This window comes from Rattus norvegicus, chromosome 17, assembly GCF_021556685.1.
Source record: "Rattus norvegicus strain SHRSP/BbbUtx chromosome 17, alternate assembly SHRSP_T2T, whole genome shotgun sequence".
In the NCBI taxonomy this organism is placed as follows: domain Eukaryota; kingdom Metazoa; phylum Chordata; class Mammalia; order Rodentia; family Muridae; genus Rattus; species Rattus norvegicus.
The window spans coordinates 81,862,654-81,884,098 of record NC_141550.1 but is presented as its reverse complement, the minus strand read 5'-3'; the positions used below and the strand labels follow the sequence as shown (position 1 = coordinate 81,884,098).

General features: G+C 48.2%; 1 protein-coding gene across 5 annotated transcripts in view; it reads left to right on the top strand.

Moving 5' to 3' along the window:
* The window catches only part of Fam171a1 (family with sequence similarity 171, member A1), a 125,312-nt gene that overhangs the window by 67,794 nt on the left and 36,073 nt on the right, over nt 1-21,445 (top strand). For all 5 annotated transcript variants that reach the window (XM_087591495.1, XM_087591496.1, XM_087591497.1 and 2 more), the window contains 3 exon segments: nt 2,456-2,683; nt 10,769-10,861; nt 20,538-20,696. In XM_087591495.1, the coding sequence (XP_087447621.1) occupies nt 2,456-2,683; nt 10,769-10,861; nt 20,538-20,696 (480 nt within the window).

The window sequence follows — 21,445 nt, the reverse complement described above, 5'->3', positions numbered from 1 at the left end:
CTTCCAGTGGATTGTTTGCGATGCGAATGTTACTCAAAACAGGCGGTTTGTGTTGTGGTTTAGTATAATACTTGGGCGGCAAGGAGGACCAGCTCAGTCGGATACTCTGTGTTATACATGTGTGCCTTAGGGCCTGCAGAAGGCCGAGACCAGAAGATTGACTGTACATCATGGTCCTCTTTTATTATTATTACACTTACCTATTTAGGATGGGATGGGCAAAAATCCTCCAAGAATTGTTTCTCAGGACTGGAGAGATGGTTTGGAAGTTAAAACAATGGTTGCTCTTTCAGAGGACCCAGATTCAATTCCCAGCATCCATGTGGTAACACAAACTTTCTGTAACTCCAATCCTGGGGATCCACTGCCCTCTTCTGGTCTGTGCAGGCATTGCATGTGTGTGGTACACAGACCTGCATTCAGGCAGAAGGTCAGTTCTCTCCTGCCGTGTGGGTCTTAGGGATCAGACTGAGGTCAAGCTTGGCAGTTTTCCCACTGAGCCCGCGTGCTGGCCTCATGACCTTCTATTTTCTGACTCTCGGCTTTCTCCTTCCTCTCGGCTTTCTCCTTCCACCGCATCCCACTTCCATTTCTGTAGCACATTTTTCCCTTTCTAAAAGTCTTAAGAAGTTTACGTGGTGGACATCATTAGCAAGTCTGGACTTTGGGGGGCTTGGGAGTAGTGCTCGAGATCAAGCAGGTGTCCCTCCACGCCGGGCAAGCATCCGCCACTGAGATACATCCCAAGGTTTATATTCGAAGTTATTTAGCTGTGTTCTATGATCGTCTGACAAAGATATCTACTAAATCCATACATGGGGAAAATGGGCAGGAGGATGAAATGTGCGGCTTTGCAAAGGTCGTGTCAGTACCATAAGCAAATAGTCGAGTAGATGCCAGTGCAGAGCACAGCTCCTCTCTGTGGTCACCCAAGTTTAGTGCAGATGTGGTATTTCATTCATTCATTCATTCATCCATCTTTATTGGAAACTAGTGATTGAACCCAAGACCCAGAGCCGTGCATTCTACCCCTAAGCTGCACCCCAACCTCAAATCTTCAGGTACAAAACAAAGGGGTATCTCACCCCTCTCTATTGGAGACCGTTATTCCTCTGTCTCCCCTCTCTGGGCGGATTCCATTCCAGTGACTAAAGCATACAAGGACAGTGATTGCCATAACGGAGCAAGCCTTCCGCTCTGCCGTTACTACCTGTAGGTTACGCTGTGCACTTCTGGCTTCCCTAATTTACGGAAGGGGAAACTGAGGCCTGAGGAGCATAAATGACTCGCTCAGTGCCACGTGGCAAGTCCCTGAGCTGAGATTAGCAGTCAGGTGCTAATTACAGTAGACTGCCACCGTGGGGTGTGTGTGTGTGTATATGTGTGTGTGTGTGTGTGTGTGTGTGTGTGTGTGTGTGTGTGTGCACATGTCTGGAACATGGGCGTGCACATGTGTGTATGTTTCTGGGGGCCTCGAGGTAGAAGTCTTCCTCTGTTATTGTCCACTTTGTCTAGCGTCTCACCAAACCTAGAGTTCACCAATTTGAGTAGTCTGGCTTGCCAGCAAGCCTGGGAATCCTCGTGTCTCTACCTCCATTGCACTGATAACATGAGCATGCATTGCTATGCTTGGATTCTTATGTCCATGCTTGTCCAACCTGGAACCCTCCTGCTCACACAGTAAGCGCTATACCTGTATCTGAGGAGCCATCTCCTCGGGCCTTAGACATTTCTGAGTGCTCCTCAGTCTCTGTGATGGCCAAACAACGGTCCCGGCATGCTTATGGAAGTGGCACCTGCTCAGTTGTGCTGGGACATGTGCAGAGCCCACTGTGAGTCTCCCAGCCCCCTGCGTCCTTCTGCAGCAGCCTGAGGCCAAGGGGAGCCGGTGTCCAGCAGGGCAGGAAAGTCGAACGAGTGCCTAACCCGTTTCCCAGTGTGATAAGAGGGCAGTGCTTCCTCTCGGTTTTCTGTTGGCATGAGAGGGAAAAGGTAAAGGATAAAACAGCTCGTGGGGGGACAAGTAGGAACCTTTATTTTTAAAAAGTTTTTTTAGAGTTAAAAAAATAAAGCTTTGTTTGTTTTTTGTTTTTCTAAGTTTTAATAATTAATAAGAAAATGACCGGAGGCTCCCATCCACTGAGATGGCTCGGCGGTTAAGAGCACGGACTGCTCTTCTGGGGATCCTGAGTTCAATTCCTGGCAATCACGTGGTGGCTCACAACCATCTGTAATGGGGTCTGATGCCCTCTGTTGTATTTGAAGACAGCGACAGTGTGTACTCACATAGGTTGAATGAATGAATGAATGAATGAATGAATGAATGAATGAATGAGAAGAGGAGGAAGAAAATGATGGGGTCAGAATTCCCTGGAAAAGAACATAGTGCTAGATGTACTTAGAATGTCCCGTCTTTGGCCTTCTGTCAGGGTGAATGTGCGTTTTCTGTTTCCAGAGGTGACCTTGAAAGTGCACGTCAGTGACGCCAGCACCCACCAGCCCATCGCAGATGCGCTCATCGAGGTCTTCGCCAGCCAGGTGTCTGTTGCCTCTGGCACATCCGGCACAGATGGGGTCGCCTTCATCAAGTTCCCGTACAAACTGGGAAATCAGCTGATTGTCACCGCCACAAAACACGCCTACGTGCCAAACTCCGCGCCGTGGAAACCCATCCGATTACCGGGTAAGGGGTTCATCTTTCTCTAAGACTAGACCTCCTCTCTGTGTGTGTGTGTGTGTGTGTGTGTGTGTGTGTGTGTGTGTGTGTGTGTGTGTATGTGTAGGGATGGTGGGGTGAGTGTGTGAAGCTGCCTGGAGCCCCACCTCGTACACACCCAGAGGTCACAGGTGCTCGGTTCTCTGCCCATTCTCCCGGTGCTGTGCCTTGAGCAGGCTGACAAGCAGCCCTGTGAGCTCTGTACCCTACGGTACAGCATCTTCTCTACTTCCTAGAAGTCCTAACACCCCTGAGCTCTCTAGAGAGAGTAAAGGGCAGTGGCCCCCGTGCCTGTGCCGGGACCTTCCCTCATTGCTGCATCAGACACCTGCTCAGAGCAACATAAGGACAAAGGAGTTTATTTTGACATATGATTGAAGAGAAAGTCTCTCGTGGTGGGGACGGCGTAGCATCAAGAACACAGGGTGGCTAGTCTCCTTGCATCCATAGTCTGGAAACAGAGAAGAAGAAGATTTCTTTTTTCTTTCCTCTTTTTTTTCTTAATACCCCAGCCCTGCACATAGTCAGGGTGGCTCTCCTCGCTGCAGCTAACCTAGTGTAGGTAGGTAATCCCTCACAGACTATCCAGACATTTGTCTCTTTGGTCATTCTAAACCCTGTCAAGGTGACCATCAAAACGCCATCACAGGGTAGGAACTATGGAAGGCCAGCAAAAAGATTAACGCCCTTTTCATTATGCTCCAGCTAAAGGAAATGTCTGACCTCCCCAGTGTCGCTGGGCGTACTGGGGTGAGGTGTGCAGACGCTGTCTGCCTGCATCAGAATAGCAGCTGCACAACGTAGGGCCATGTCGCAGTCTCTACAGGCTTCAATCTCAGACCTGGCAAACACGGAGCCTCTGATAGGAGGGGAACACATAAGGCTGACTTCCCAGGAAGCTGTAGTCACAACGTTTTCAGCAACGGATTAATATAGACCTCTATGTTATGTGGGTTTGTTTTAAGACACTGTTGAATGAGCAGAGCAGAGTTGGCCCACTAACGTTGGGCTTAAGTGCACAGCACCATAACCTGTATCTGGACAACATTTATCGTCCTTTTTTCCCGGTTCTCTGTAGCTTCCTCACATTCGAGGCCTTCATGGGGGCCACTTAAAATAACGAAATCACCAGCAGAAAGCACACATGCTCACCAAGGGAGATCTGAGACAGGGAGACAGCCTGCTGCCCCATCAGCCTCTGCGCGGTGTACAGTCAGGAACACGTGGGGACTGTCGATGTGGGGGGTAAGAGGGACATTTTAGCAAGCGTGTTCATTTGTAAACAGGGGACCCATGCATGGTGAGACTCAGCCATCTAATGGCTTTCACTTTGACTCTATTAATAGGATCTAAGGAAAGAAAATTGTCCCGGTAATGTCCATTGTCTTGAGTGAGTCTGATAATGGGAACAAGGCAGTCTGATTGGAAGCGTTTTAGAGGCCCCAAGAAAACACCTGCAACAGAGAATGGCCTTCGAGAGCTGCCCGACCCGAGTGGGCCCAGCAGGACTGTGGGAGCCTGTGTTTCTAGCTTCTGAAATGGAATTAATTGCCCTGAATCATTTCAAAAGACCTTCCCGTGCCTTTGGTTATTTGCTGACCTTTTCAGTATAACAAAGGCGTTCCTAACTAGCACATAAAACAAGTGTGACCAGAATGTGGGCTGGCCTCTGGTGAAAAGCAGGGTAAACTGTTGTTTTAGTGTGTATTTTTAGAAGTTGGGTCTCACACTTCTGGTATTCCAAACAACTGAGGGGGGGGGGGGAGAAGGAGAAGAAGGCAAAAGAGCTGGGAGTTCCGAAATAGGCTGAGAGATCGCGGCCGAGATGCTTTCTTCACTGCGCGTTCAGAGTTCTATTTTGCGTGAACACTCACGTGAGAGCGCGGATGGATTTCTTCTCTCGTCCTTAGCAATAACTCCAAAAAGATGCATTCGGTTTTCTCTTCCCTGGAAGGGGGTGTAGGCGAGAGAGAGGCATCTGAGCAAACAAGTCAGACAGAGACGCACGAACTCGTCCCTGTGAGCTGTCCTGTTTACTGAGGGGGTCGTTCTCTACCTCCATGGCTCTGCCAAAGAAGATGGTGGTCCAGGGCTCCTGCACTGCTCTCTGACCAGGCTAACTGGCCTCTTTCAAAAACAGCCACCACATTGCCAGTACTGTGTCTTAAAGTGCATGTGCCCTGCAATCCCCACACCGTAGAGCCCATTAGCATCCCACCGTGCATAGGAGAGAAGATCTTAAGGCCCTGAGGAGCTGTTAACAATTAATCATTGCTGGGGGGAGAAAGCGTCATTTCCCACAGTGATGTAGCCATTAGTAAGTTGAGGATGCACCCCTAGGTAGCCCCTACCTGGGCTCTTGCAGGCACCCCTGATTAAACGTGGTGGCTCATAAAACATGGCGAGATGTATGAAAGATGGGTGGGAACAGACTGGGGAGAAGAAAGTGGTCAGCAGCAGTGGGGGGACTGCCTGAAATTCTTGAGTAGCCTCCAGCAATGAGAAGTGACACAGACTTCCTCCCTTGGTGCCTTCTCCCTTTCCTATCATGAGTTGGCCAGCCTGCATAGCTGTTCCCTGAAGGAGTCTGGCTGGTACCTTCACCCTCTCCTGTGTGTTATCTCTAGAGGCAACTTTTTACCACGTTCACGTAAAAAAAAACTTGCGTTATATCTTAAAACCCCGAGTGGGATGATTTTACTCCAGAAGTCCCCCTGGAATATGTCCTGAGCAATATAAGATGTTCCTATCTCTCTACTTTAAAAAAACAGCCAAGTTATAACTTAATGACAGAATGTTTGCTAGCATATGAGAGACCCTGGGCACCATCCTTAGTGCTGGGGGAAGGGGGTTTAGGATCCCCTAGTGTGAAGAACCTTCAGTTAACACCCTCTCTGGAGTGGATAAAAATACTATGTACTGGAAACTCTGTGGGCCTCTCTGTCATCTCCCATCCCTGATGCAATCTATAGATTGAGGTCTGTAGCCTGGTGTTCCTACTCCCCGAATTCCCTGCTACACACGGCAGACCCATTGCTTGCTTCCTTCTGAAAAGTAAGATTTGAGAAACAGTTCATCAGGGCCGCTGCCTGGAGATGGAAAGGCCAAAATGTTCCATCCAAGACAAGTTTTCAAAAGTACATTGCCACAGTGTCTTCAACCCTGTTGTTTTGCTGTGGAGAGACTCCGCGAGTCTTACAAAACAAAACATTTAACTGATGGTTTGCTTGCAATTCCAGAGGGTCAGTCCATTATCAGCCCCAGTGATACATTCTCTCCATCAATGTCCCACCTCCTAATCCCTCTAATCCTATCCGAAAGATCCACTCCCTGGTGACTTACACATTCAAATTAGTGAGCCAATGGGGGCCGTCTTACTGAGTTACAAACCACACCTACTTCTAGATAAAGACCACCCCACACCTGGCAGCAGAGAGGTGCTTGGGGCCAGTCAGGATGCTTCCTGGTTCTGGCAAGCTCTGAGAGGAAGCCTGGCATGGAGAGGCATGGGTAAAGCAGGCAGTTTGGTACAGCCTACACTTGTCCTGTAAGTGACACCCTCCACAGAAGTCTTGACCTTTCTTTCTGTCCACCCAAGAGGCCTACCTCGTGCCTTCAGGTAGAAAAGGGAATAGCTAGCAGTTAATATAACCTGTGAAGTGTCCATAGAGAATGTACCCAAGTTAGAGACCTGAACCTTGTTGTCCTTGCTCATTCGTGCCCCTAAAAAGGAAGGGACAGGAGGGCAAGAAGAGCTCACAGAAGCCTTTGCTGTGACTGTTTTCTTCTTTTATTTTGATCTTCACTCTGACTTTGCCTGAACTCTCCCTCTGTCTTTGATGTCCCACTAATTGTGACTATATTTTTTGTTTTGTTTTGGGTTTGGTTTGGTTTGGCTCCGTTTGGTTTTTCGGAGTAGGAGGCCTCCGGCATGCTAAGCAAGTGTTATATCATTGGACTAAATGCAAACTGTATCCAAATGTTTCCTTTTTTTTTTTTTTTTTTTTTAATGAGTCTTACTGAGTGATGCAATTTGGCCTTAAAGCAGCTGGGCCGTCTAAGTAGACCTTGAATTTTCAATCCTCCTGCCTCAACCTCCCAAGTAGCGGATATTTTTCATGTACCATAAAGTACACCATTTCAGAGACTGTGGAAATGGCTCAGTCAGGAAAGCATTGGCTGAGCAAGCTTGAGGACCTGACTTTCAATCTCCAGAGCAAAAGTAAAACACGAGGCAATGATGTTGTACACTGCAGTCCTGGTTACGGGGAGGCAGGGACGGGAGAATCTCTCTGCATGTTTTCTAGCTAGTCTTGTCAAACAGTGGGCTTCAGGGTCGGCGAGAGACCATGCCTCAGAAAATAAGGCAGAAAGTAATAAAGACACCGGTTCTGGCCTCTGACCTCCATGTGCACACAAACACATATGTGCGCGTGCACACGAAATGCCTGGCTAGCTCAGTTGTTAGAGTATAAATCTCCCAGTTTGTGCCTCTATAATATCCCCATTATCTATTCCCAGCACATTCTAACGCCTTCTGTTAACTGTGCCCATTAGTTCCGACTTCCTATTTCCCATCCATCCCAGCTCCTAGCAACTTCTGCATTGCCTTCTGTCTCTGGCCTCGCCTGTTCTAAAGAGCATATATAAACAGAATCAGACAGTGTGTGGCTTCTGCGCCTGTCGCCCTCAGCATTTTTGATTTGATGGTCAACTTGGTTGTCTCAAGAATTGTCTAGGATTCTGGCCGTGCCTGCGAGGGATTTTCTAGATTAAGTTAGTTGCAAAGACCTACCTCGACTCCAGTTGGCACCATTCCGTGGGCTTGGATTCTGAACAGAATTAACAGGGAAAGCACCCTCTGCAAGAACTCTCATAACTCTGTACTCCCTAACCGTGACCTACTGCTTCAAGTTCCCCCACCATGATTTCTCCACCATATTGGGCCGCCCCCTTAAACTTTAAACCCAATAAACTCTTCTCTACCTACACGGCTTTGGTCAGGTATTGTCGCTCACCAAGGTAAGCAACCAACACAATAGGCCATCTTTCTTGTAGCACATGTCAGTTCTTCACGCCTCCTCTGCATGTTCATAATATATTCATAATATATTCATAATATATTCATAGTGCCAAACTCTATCTGTTCTCAGTTGACAGACACTGATTTGAGTTAATTCCTCTTTTGCTGTTATGGACATACGTGTGAACACACATGCACACGCTTCTGCACGAACATGCCTCGGTGCCTTTGAGCTCTCACCTGGCAGGGAACTCGCTCGGCCACTGGTCATTCTGTGTTGAATATCAGAGGAGCTGTCCAACCACTAAAGTGCACTCTAATATTTGTTGTGGCACCAGCCACCCTCCTGCTCATTCTCTGGCTGTTTCCTGTGGGTGTGGTCCTGTACACTGAGTAATCCTGAAGGCACAGACCACATACCACATATGTATGTTCTATTCGGGTCATAGCTGGGAATAGTCTTGGAATATAACTCCATCTCAGTGTAGTACCTGGGTGGAGGGGGTGGAGGAGAGGGCAGGGCAGCGCCTCGGAGGGCGTTTGGAGAACCAGCGCTGCCAGATCACTGAGACTCTTAACATTTCATCTCTCTAGTCTTGATATTTTCACAGAAATGAGTGTTACTTCCTAATGTCACAGTGTATATCCATAATCCCAGCATGTGAGCATCACTGGGAATTCCAGGTCACCTTCGGCTCCACAGCAAAGTACTGTCTCCAAAGTCAATTAATATTAATTAGTTAATTAATTAAGTGGCTGGGGAGAAAGCCCGGGCAGTAAAGTGCTTACTGTGATGGTAGTCGCTCACTAAGTTACCCAGGCTGGTTGTGAATGCACCTTATTACCACCCCATACCCATGTTAAAAAGCTGAAGGAGATAGCAAATGCTAGTAATCCCAGTTCTGAAGAGTCAGAGACAAGGAGATGCCTGAGCCCACAGGCCAGACAGCTCTGCTGAATCAGTGAGGCCCAGGCCGAGAGAGAAACTGTGTCTCAAAAGAACAAGGTAAATAGCTCCTAAAGAATAGTGCCTGATGGGTTCGGTCCCCAGCTCCGAAAAAAAGAACCAAAAAGAAAATAGTGCCTGAAGTCAACCTGTGGCCTACACACACACACACACACACACACACACACACACACACACACACCACACATACACACACCCACAAACATACCACACACACACACAAACACACCACACACACACACACTACACACACACACACAAACACCATACACAAACATAGACAAACACACCATACACACACAAACACACCACACACACTACACACACACATACACACACAAACACACCACACACACTACACACACACACAAACACACCACACACTACACACATACACACACAGACTACACACACAAACACTACACACACATATACACAAACACACATATACACATATACACACACATACACACACACATATGTACAGATAACACACAAACACACCACACACACATGCACATACACCACTATACACTACAAAACAAATAGGTGGGTTATTTTTAAGATGAAAAGAAGAAATAACTCCTTATTACTTTTTTGGCTTGACTTGGCCCCTCTCTTAACTTGCTGATGAAGTCCGAGATCCTATGAGCTTTCATCCATGCAGCATAGTAGCCAAGGGACGGCACCAGAACGCAGATCCTAGCCCCGGATCTACCATCTGGGGATGTCTAGACAACCGTTGCCTCGTCTATAACCCATTTCATTACTGAAGACTGAATGCCCACTTCTTTTTGATAGTTTTGATACTTGGACAAATTACCCAAGTCAGTGACCCTAGAGTGGCATCTGCCCTATAAGTGAGAGACTGCAAATCTTAGTCTAGGTGGAATTGTTTGCTTTATTTTGTTTTGTTTTCCTCAAGTTGCATGTGACGGGATACCTTACAAAAGGATACCTTACAAAAGAATACCTTACGAAAAGGAAGAATTTATTGCAACTCACATTTAAAAAGAAATGCAACCCACCATGGTTTAGTTGCAGTGGTGGGAAGCATTGTGTCCACAGTCAGAAAGCCAAAGACAGACAGGAAATGCCCCAGGCCTGCCCCAGTGATACACTTCCTCTAGCCAAGCTCCTCCCCCTAAAAATGCCACAACCCTTCAGAACAGCGCCGCCAGCCGGGGACGTAGTATTCAAGCACATCTCACAGCCTAACGCACATCTGCCTGGAAACTTGTGGACTTGGAGAATCTGAGTTAAAAGTCCAGATATTTGGGTTATAATCTTAAAGTAGTATAAGTTGTGTCATGTTATTACTCCCGAGTTTGGGGAAACAGTCTTTGAACATACTGCATACATGAACCTAAGCACATATTTTAGGGTCTTTCTTAATGCTAACACCTAAAATTACATATGTATGTGTGTGTGTATGTATATGTATATATGTGCGTATGTATGTATATGTATATGTGTGTAAATGTATATATTCCCATATAGTGTCCACATCATAACTTTTAACATACTCCAGTGTCATGGGGCCTTGTTGCTTACTAAAAATACCTTACAAGGGAATCGGGGAGATAATTCAGTCATGCAAACAAGACCTGAATTTGTTCCCTGGCACTCATGGGAAAAAACCCAAGAATGGTGATGCAGGGTTGTGATCCTTACCCAGAGGATGCCAAGTCAGGCAGATTCCTGGAGCTTGTAAGCCAACCCGTCTAGTCCAATCAGGTCCTGGTAAGAGACCCTGTCCCCCCAAACAAGGCGGACAGCCCTGAGCAACCACACTCAAAGTTGACCTCTGACCTCCACACATTTGCACATGCCCCTTCCCCCAAAATTAACATTTTTTTTCAAGTTGACTATGGCAAGACAGTAGTTACAGCAAGAGGATTCCAGTACTGGCATGTTGAGGTTGTTTTGCTAATCTTTTGAAGTAATCAATATTGGGGCTTGGTTTGAAATCAGAAGGTAGGAAGCTCTCGGAGTTCCCAGACAGAGTGGGCTTCTGAATTGAACTATCAGCCTTCCCTTACGTCCATTTTTGTTCCTGCAGTATTTTCCTCGCTGAGCCTTGGGCTGCTTCCTGAACGCTCTGCTACGCTAATGGTCTATGAAGATGTCGTCCAAATAGTATCAGGATTCCAAGGTATGTTTCATATTTAAAAAGACAAACAATGCTGGTGCCGGGGCCAAATGCTAACGTTCTTCTTATTTGATGGTGGCAACAGTGAATGTATCCACAGCTGGAATTCGATGTCCATTGCCCCTGTGAGAAGTCTGCATTTCAGCCATATATTGGCTGTAACATTACAGAACCATCCCTTGAGTGTGCATGAGAAAAGGAAGGCGCCTCCCTGCTTAGCTCCCCTTGGTCTCTCCTTCCTAAGAAAAGATCCTTATTATTATTTGGGTCACTGCCCTGGACCACGTTGCCCAATAAGACACAGTGACTCACAACAGCTAGAAAGGGGGAGGGGGCTTGTCTTGTTTACCTTCTCTTTCTCAATGTGCTTCACAATCATTGCAAACACTCACCTCGCCCCAACCGCAGCTGGCCGGAGGATGTGCTGATGTGGAAGGTTCCTGTCACTTGCCCTCTTCTAATCCGTATTGGGATTCAAGTTGGGAATAATCCGCACACAGAGTACCTTTCTGTCCTCGGATCATTCCTTCCAGCATGGGCTAGAGAATCATCCTGGCTCCTGGCCTTGTTATGGTGCCCGTGTCCACCCTCCATCATCCTGAGGTTCCGTGTCGTGGGTTCATATTGTTTTTTTTAAAAAAAGTGTGGGTTGGAAATATGGCTTAAGAGCGGTCGTTTGCACAGAGGACCAAAGTGAAGTCCACAGCATCCACACTGGAAACCTCTGTTCTGGAGGGGATCCAACCTCACCCACTTCTGGCCTCTTTAGGGCACCCACGCACACAGGTGTACACACCCACACAGACACGGGCTCATATAAGAGATAAGTTCTTTATTACTCCTGAACACGTACAGACCTTTACTGACAGTATTCCCTCCGGGGATAATAGAACGGTATTTACATAGCACTTCCAAGGTACTGGGTAGGATTTAAAGGCTATGTATATCTGTGGTCTGTACGAAAACCGCTGTGCCGTTTTCTACGACGTCTGCATCCCAAGGGCTGTGGCAGCATCTTGGGGTTTTTGGTAGCCACACGGGGCGCCCAGCATATATGCAGGGACCAGTGTGCTTTGTTCTTTAATGTCGATACCATGCCATGCGCATCATTCTGAGTCACCCCATCTCTGTGGTGTCAGAAAGTGAGGCGCGTTCATTTATTTCTTCGTTCGTCAGGAGCTGCGGGGAGGGAGACGTAAAGACTTTAAAGTCCAGCTACTGATTTTAGAGGGTTGATTTGAAGTCAAACGGAAATGTCTGGGGCGCTGACGACTTGCGTTTTGGAGAGAAACAGAGGTGCAGATTAGGGTGTCTTCTCTCACAAGACACGCCAGTGCTGGGCCCGAGTCTTCCCTGACCACTCCACGGGCTGAGTCCATGGCCTCTATACCTACGGTTCATCTTCCATTCGCTTCGCTAAAGCTAGCGTCACCTGCAGCCTCCATATTGCCCAACCCCAGAGACATCAATAACTACTTCATCCTCTTGATGCTACCATGTCAACAGAGGTAGCAAGTTGGTCACCTATTTTCAAACCGCCCCTCCTCACCTCCTTGATTCAGCGCCTTAATTTTCTCTCTTGACTCTTGGTCACTCTTCGAAGAAACTCTGATAGCTTCTTTGGGCCCCCAAACCCTCCCCACTTCCATTTTCTAGGCCCTGGGCATCGGCTTCTTCTAGATATTAATTACTTCCAGTCCCCTGTTTCCAGGGGGAGCTGAGCCTCCTAGGTGGGGGCTCAGAAGCAGCTGATGTTACACATCTCACCTTGGATATCTACTGAACATCTCCTACTAACATATACACACTGAGCTCTCTCTCGAGTGAGTAGAATTTACTAGAACTTCTCTCTCCATCGATGGCATGAACACATGCAGTAGTGGTAAGGCTAAACATCCTTACCATCCTTACTGTCACCGTGGCACTCCCGTGTCCCCCCGAATGCTGCAAAAGGTTTTGACTAATGATGTGCTCCAGCTCCCCCCAAACCTACAGCACGGTCCTCATAAGACAAAAATTAAAGCAATTGTGTCAGCCATCTTCGGGTCTTCGATGGTTTTCTCATTGTCAATAAAATCCTAATTTTTCATTCTCAGGGCCGCATGGTTTCCCTGGCCCTAAGCTTCTGGTGTGGTGACTGCTCCAGTCATTCAGAAGTTGTTGCTGGTCATGGCTAGGGTTGGTATAGGAGGCGTTGAAGCAGGTTCTCTGCACCCACAAGTCCTCCACGCCGAGCTTTTAGCCGCTCACAGCCACTGCCAGTCTTATCTCCCTCACAGCCACCTGTCGTAGGTTTCCAACCAGTGTTTCCCTTTATTCAAGCTAAAGGAAAAAACGTGCGAGCGTCTCCTCTTCACTGTCCTCTGTCCTGTGCATGTCGCAGCAGCCAGGGCTCGGTGTGAAGGGTGCAGAGAAGTGGACACACTGGATTCTGTCATGGTTGCCCAGGCTCCTTGTGACTGCCTCTTGCACTCCTTACTGTCACCCACCAGCCTTGACACTCAGCTCTTTTGTCTTGTGTCTCTGGGGAGGACCCTGAAGAACCCCAGAGCCCTGTCATGCACTATCTGGGAATAGTCACCTTCTCCCTATGCAGCGTTTGGTATGACTTTCAGCTCCCCTCTCAGATCTCCATGAGTCAAAAACAGTTAGGGGAAGCCTGGTTTCCCCAGCTGAGTCACCTCACAATCCCAGTCCCGGTGCCTGCACATGTGTGCTCTCCTGCTGTGCACATGCTACCTGTCTGTGTTCACGGGGCCTTGAGTGTTTCCTCCCCCTCCCCCCACCCTGTGTCTGTCACACACTGAACTGCTGATTCAGTCTTCCTGACTGAGGGGCCAAGCTCTGGTCCCTCCCCTTCCTGATTGCCGTCTGTCTCACTCCTCACGATGCTATCTCATAGGCCGCTGCGATGCAGCCTCTAGCCGTCTGTCTGCTGAGAGGCCATCTGCGTAGACTGCGTTAATAGCCCAATTCAGTTGGTTTTGCTCCTTCCTCCTGGGATATCCCACGCCAGTGTCCACACTGTCTTTAAACTCTTCATTCACAGCAGGGACAGGCTGCTCACCAAGTTCTCCAGGCCTTCCTGTCTCTCCTAAGAGCAGAGCACACTGGGTATAACTCTAAAGTCCTAACCCACTTCCTACAGGTACACCCAGCCCCTTAAAGGGTCCCTAACCCCCCAAAACAGTGCCACGAGGCTACAGACCACGGTGTGTGGGGCAGTTAACTAAATGTGTACCTTCCCTCACCAGCTAACTTGTGTCATCATCTTTGTTTCTTGCCTGCTTCTTGACAGGTACCCAAGGAACCGTTGAATAATTAAGTAAACAAATGGATAATCAAAACCCATCTTCGCTTTGTGCTTCCTATGTAGATAGTTTCTTCATGCTTGCTTTCTGTTCTTCAAGTGAATTAGGGCAGAGGGTACAGTTCACACACACACACACACACACTCTCTCTCTCTCTCTCACACACACACACACACACACACTATCTCTCTCTCTCTCACACACAGACACACACACACACACGTGTGAGCACATGAGAAGTGGGTATTGAAATACATTCAGATAGCTTTGTTATAATTAATTGATCAGTATATATCCGCCCCTGCCTCTGGCATCCAATCAGAAGCCACCTAGGAATCATTCCTTCCTTTGCATAGTCTCATGCCCATAGCAGCTTCCTAACGTTACAGAATCCTGGTTAATTTTCTAACTCCTCCGTGAACTTGGAAGATCCAATTACACTGTTTCTTATCTCAGCGAAGTTGAGGCAGGGCAGTCATGGAAGGCACCATTTTATTCTGTTCAAAGCTCTTTCCCTCCTGGAAGGAAGGCCATATGTGGTTGAGTGAATAGGAATCCTGGCCATCATTTGCTAAATTAGCCCCATTTTGCAAAACCAGTATGATACTGAGTTTATGGGCGACACATAAAGTGTTTTGTCCTCTGGCTGGTCACGCTTGGTTGCTTATGCCATTTTTCAGTGGCTATAAATTACTGCCTGCTCAGAAATACAGCACTATAAGGAGGTTGCCTAGGAACATGTTGCTCGGACCCTGTGATGTACCCAGCCATCCTGGGAAGGTCCCAAAGCTTGCTGACGGTTCACTTAGAAAACCTTGTCCTACCAACTACACGCAAGGTCACATGATGCTACACTGAGAAAAGCCTGGACGGAATAAAGGTCACTAAGAGAGACAGATACCAGGGACGAAAGAGTAAGGAGGCCATTATTCCCAGACATGTGTGTGAAATGTCAGTTGAAGGTTTCACATGATTATATCCAAATAAAATACATTAATGGGAGCTTTTCTAAAAAAATAAAAAAATGCCATCCACTTGTCTTTGCTGTAGATACTCTAGATGGCATTTATGTAAATTCTAACCCTATACACAAAAAACAAAAATAATAATAATTCCCATCAGGGTGGTCAGAGCGTATATCAGCAAACATATGCTACACAATAAATACATACTTCAGTGAAATTGTCATGAGCCGTCAACAGACCTTGCCTCTTATAAGTGAGGCAAGTTGTTGTGCCCTGAGTGTTGCTGTGGCTTTGTGGAGAAGGCTGAGGACTGAGAGGAAAAGGAGGAGCTGTTCATTTCTCCTCAGCTTCTGTCATGGGGGTCTTACCTCCCTGTTTCCTTTCTAGTCAGAAAGTGGTTTCAGCTTTAGCCCTGCTTCCGTGTTGAGCCCCAGTGTCACTGCCTTTCTCTGTATCCCTCACTTGAGCCTCTGTGCAACAGGCTTGTCCTGAATTCCTCGATGCCCCTGGACATCCATCACCCGCAGGCCAACTCAGGCCAAAGGTTTTGAGCTGCCACGCCCATGGCAAGTCCCCTCCTTGGCTGACATTCTCTTCCTCAGTATCGCCCTGTGTGATAGGCCATCTTGAATCTCTGCGTTCTCCTATCTGCTGTCTGCTCTCTTCTGCCTCTTCACAGCCTTCCAGATGGGGGCCACCTAGGGAACTTTCTTCCAGGGAAGTCACTCGTGTGATATTATAAGTTGACCTTGTATTACTGTCATCCCCCCTTATTCTAGGATGCATGACATTGTATAATCAAGCCATTTCGCTCTCTGCCCCCATCTTCCTCTTGAGTTTCAGGAATACAAGGGTTTTGTCTTTTTCCTCTTTATGTATCATGTGTCCACTATGATGTAAGACTCCATATAAGACTCTTCGTATGAATTGCTTAAGTCATGAAGATTCATAGAATATAAAACAAGATGTTCTCTACTGTGGTAACTTCACATACCCTGGGACACTTAGCAGTGCCTGGGGCCATTGGGATTGTCACATCTTGGTGACTGGTACTGGTATTCGATGGGTAGAAATCAGGACTGCTAGTCAATGTGTTAATATCCCCATGGCAGCCACCCAGCAAAGTGTTTACGGCCCCAACACGTTAATGGTCCTAATCTAGTGTCAGTTAAGTCACAGAGTTATTGAAGTCATAGCCAGTTGCCAGACGTGACTCACCATGTTCTGTTCCATGGGTATTACTGAGTAGCAGATATATGGCGAGAAGCCTTTTTCTCCTTGCGCCTCAGACTGAGAGGTACAACATTCACATCCGTATAATACAAGGCATGGCGAGATTGAAGACCATAAGAAAAGAGCACAGCTTAAAACTTCAGATGGGAGGTTATGCAGAGTGGGTAGACATTGAGGTGCATTCGAGTGATACAGAGACAAGGGGAAGTCAGACACAGGACAAGCATGGCCAAATCCATACTGTAGACACCATGCCCATGGCACGCCTCCTCCTTGGCTCACATACACATAAACAGAGCACCTATTTTGAGATGGACATGTTGTGATAGAAAGAGATGCCAAGTGTAAAAGTTGTTCTATATTTCCCAAGCACACTGATGTTGACCAAACTGCTTAACCTCTCTGGGTTTTAATTCTGTTGCCCAGAAGGACGGGGTGGAATTCCTTCTTCTCAACATGCTTGTCGTTTATAAGTTCTGAAGCACTCATTGATTTGCACCTCTCAGTTGTAAGATCTGAGTAGTAGTTTTGAGTCAATGTTGGTCCACTTCATTTTAATGTTGTCATGACGATTTGCTAAGTGGTGGAGACTGATGTCTCCTGAGTCAGGAATGCGAGTGGTCAGAATGGCATCTTTGAGCAGTCAGTGTGTCCTTGGCTGAAATGGAGGTTAGGAGTGAAGCAGAGGGCTGGCTGGGAGACTGCTGAGGCAAAAGGTGGTTTGTAGGTCTGTAGTGTGGGGTCAGAAGGGAGGAAATGTTAACAAAGGAGCACTAGACAGTTGTGGCACTTGAGTGACTCTGTAAGACGTTAGAAAGGAAAGTGACATTGGTCTGGATTGAAACTGGGCGCTAGAAAGAATATGGCTCATTAAAGGAGAGAGAGAGAGAGCATGCTGGTCTTAGAAGGTGTCTGGGTAAAACTATCTAGAAGAAGGGGGAATGCCAGGGTGGGACTCAGGCAACATGCGCTGACTAGAAAGGACTGTGGATCTAAAGAGGGATCTCTAAGAGGAGTGGGGGGAAACTGCCGAAGCAGTAGGCAGCAGCCTTTGGGCGTTGTTTCATCTAGAGGCGGAGGAGAAGGAAGGGGTTTGCATGAGAAGCAGAGTCTGGAGAGAACCAGAGACCAAGGATGAATGCGAAGAAAGACGAGACTCCTCATGGGTGAGGCTGGCGAACACTGCGGCCCATTGTGAAGAGGTCAGGAGGGGTGAAGGCTGAGAGGAGGTGCTCATGGGGTTGCAGATTACACGGTGGACCTTGGCATCTCGTGGTGTGGGTGACCGCCATGTCTGTGAAGACCAAATGGAAGAAGACAGGCATTCACAGGTGGGGAGAACAGAGAGAAAGTCATACTTGATCGTGACTCTTTTCTAGGTAGGGAAGACGTGAGTGTGCTTATTGCTGAAGGAGGAAACGCCAGCAGACAGAGATTGTTGACAAAGTCACAGACAGTTGGTAAAGGCGGGCGCATCACGGCATACGCAAGGAAGCAGAATTTAGGAGAGGGGCTTGGTTTGAACTTGGATGAAAAGAATAGAAGTGGGGAATAGATTTAGCATCGCAGAAAGAAAAGGCAGGCGGTCTGCTGTTGTCAGTATATTGGGGTATATTCTTTTGGAAAGGGAGGATGGGACCTTAAGTCTGCAAGGAGAGGACATTCCAAGCAGCTACTGATGAACTGAGAAGCAGCCACTGATGACAGGCAAGCTGGTCACTCTGTTCCCGCTCCCAGACAACACATGAAGCAACTCTAAAGGCAGGCTGAAGAGCACAGCTTCTTGCCCAGGCCCACACATGCTCATTTAGACCTTGTTTACCCCATGGCCTAGCATGGCCTATATATACCCTTAGAGTCCGCAGATGTCTTCTTGCGGGTACTTGCCTGTACTTGTCCTTGAGGCTGTGTGGGTCCCTCAGCAGATGGCATCTGTGTCTTGCCAGTCACAGCAGGTGTCAGTTCAGCTGGACCTGCCACTTCCTGTTCTTCCCAAGCCTGACCCATCGAAATCCTACGTGTCCCCACTTTCTTCCCACCACAGATGGCCCTGGATGTTGGTGAGTTCCCAAGTTCTCCCGTACAAAGGAAGGAAGGAAAGAGAGGCAGCGTGATGGGGCAGCGGGAGAGACACAAGAGACACGGCTCTCCCATCCAAGGGAGTGTACATGTCTGTCTCAGAGATGAGAATGGATGAGTCGAGTGGATCTTAATGAGGGTGCAAAGCCCCTGAGCTTTGCTTGGTGGTTCTCTGGTTCCTAGGGCAGATTCCCTAAGTCCTTGTAGGATGTATGTCCTGGGTTGTGTGAATGTCCTCCTGCCTTTCAGCAGCCTCCGTCCCCTATCTGAGTCACTTCCTGTTCCTCACTGTCAGAGGAGCCCGCAGGCAAGTCTCAACCTTCCCATTTCTCCAGAGTTACTCAGAGACCAGGAGGGACACATATCCCGCTCTGTGCTTGGATAGCCGGTCTTGCCTCCGCCTTCTCGCTTTACTCTCATGCTGTCTGGCCCCGGCTTGGCCCTGTCACGTATAGATATGCCAGACTTTCCCTCACGTTAGCTGGGTTCTTTGATCTTCTTGTTTGTGAGGACTAGGCGTCTGCATGGCGACACGTTCCCTGAACATCGGCAGCTGTGTTGGCCCTTCCTGGAGAAAATTATCCTGCGTACGTAGTCGAGATGAGGAAAAGAGGAAAAGGGAGGCTTTGACATTTCACCTTAGAGGGCTCCATGGAAATGGAGAGCAAAAGAGGCAGGCGGCCTGTGCAGCCAAATGGGCAAAAGGGTGAGAGCAGGCAGCCCATGGCATCAGAAGAGTTCTCGAGGGATCCAGATTCAGTGAGAACTAAAGAGACAGCCGAGATCAGAGGAGGTAAGAGATAAAAATGTAAGGGGATCCATGGAGACAGGGCATGCATAACCGGCCATTAGCCTGGTCGATGTATCTACAGGGTGACCACAGTGAGGTAGCTGAGACTTTGAGTCCTGGCTCCCTGGGCTTTGGGACTGAACCTGTTTCACTGGCCCTTTGGGGAGGGTAGTCGATTGGTGGCTTTGAGCAGATAGAAGGACTATGGTGATGATTTACCATATCAGCTATATACAGCCAAGTGTGGCCCAGAAAGCCAGCCCCACATAATGGCCATAAGCCCTTTGGCCACCATGGCCTTACTGTAGGAAGACATTCTTGGTTGTGTCAGTTCTTTGAGCTCTGGCACTCCCGTAGCACAGAGGCTGTCACACTCCCTCCAGAGTTAAAGGGCACCCTGGAATTTGTTTAAAGAACTCGTCTCTGGGTGGGGCTGGTATTCTAGGACCTCTGTGTATTGCAGGGAGAGGTAGAAGAAGCCCTTTGCTCAGCACAGAACAAGGTCAACTCAAGCTGCAGATACATGATTTTAATTTTAAGGACGTCTTTGCCTGGTTTGTGCAAAATTACTTCTCACCTTCATGTCTGGCTACTGTCACCACCACATTAGGTAAAAGTAGGTTCAGCCTTTGGGGTCCTGAAGAATGGTAACGTGTTAGGTGACATCGCAAGGCAGCGGGCTGGGCCACTCCAGTGTTCGCACAACATCATCTGTCTCCGGTGGGAAGCATTTCAGAGGAACAAAGGCAGTGTCACACAGCAGCTTCCACAGGAAGAAAGCTGTCTGTCCTGGGGGGGCTACTGTCTGCATGCCTGCCCTCCCAGGACTGCATATCACAGCCCCTGTCCAGCTTCCGTTTGCTCTGTGCCATTCAGCAAGATTTTTCCAGGAAGTTGGGGGATGGGTTTGTAGCCATATCGAAGCTTACCTCTTGCATTGCTTGTCTGAAGAGACTAATTGTTGCCTTGCTTCATTTGCCCGGACTCTTCCAAAAGGTTGCCCCATCCATAGCCAAATGCCGCCCAGTGGAAAAGACTGGTTGCAAGTGGAACTTGGGAAAAGCCTTTTTGTTCAAAGCCTAACTAACATCCTGTGTCAAAACAGATGTGACAATGGGCTATTATTCCCCGTCCCATAATAGCATGTTGTCACGTCCCTGTGTCCTGGATGAACGAGGGACGGCACGCCTCGTGGGCAGGCGTAGGGGTGGGGGAGGAATGTCAGGGCCTTTCCTGGCTTGGCATCTTCAGAAATGGAAACGCCTTCCCCCGGGAGGTAACTCAGAAGTTGATTCCTACAGGTGCCCGGCCACAGCCTCGAGTTCATTTCCAGAGAAGGGCCTTGAGGTTGCCAGAGAACACCAGCTACAGTGCCCTGACAGCCTTCCTCACTGCGGCCAGCTCCCCGTCAGAAGTAGACAGTTTCCCGTATCTGCGAGGATTGGATGGAAACGGGACAGGTAACTGGAGTCTCTCTTTCTGGGAGGGCCTTCTGGAGTTTAGTCTTTCTCTGTGTGTTTTGGCTGTGGCAAGAGGTGGTCACATTGAGCGTGGAGGGGGCCGGGTCTTGACCTCACAGGTTCTGGTGACTTCATATTGTTACCTCTTCCCAGCTTACGGAGGCCTTCTGCCTGCGCCAATATACAATGTCATCTTTGCAAACTGGCTTCTTTGATCCCTCCAGCAGTTGCCAGGGGCATGGAGAACCTTCTCTGGGCTTTGCTTTGTTGGCCTAAGTATTTCAGTTCAATTGAAATTATCATTTTTTTTCAAAGCAAGAGATCAGTGACAGGGTTTGTGCTCCTCTGATCTCTGCCTTACCTAGTCTGCTTCCCTCCAGAGTGTGTGATGGGTGCCACAGCATCTCACCAAGTTGTGCAGTAAAAGACGCCCCAGCAGCCCCACCCTCTCAGTCACCCTGTGCTGCGATGAGAGGGGTTGGTTCCAGTGACATCTAGAGATGAGCAAGTGACATCCCTTGGCTCCACTAGAGACAGAGCACTGAGGTGTGCACATTGTCACTTCCGGCTGTGGCCGTCACCTTTCACATCTCCTTTGCTGTCAGATGTTCTGCCCCTTGCTCTAAGGGGATTTGGGGTGGTCTCCAAAGGATGCTCCCTGTGGACAGCCCGAGAGGGGCCAGGCTTTGAAGGTGGCTTGGAGTCTTCTGAAAAATCACCGAGTCAGCTCAGTCATCACGGCTACTCTG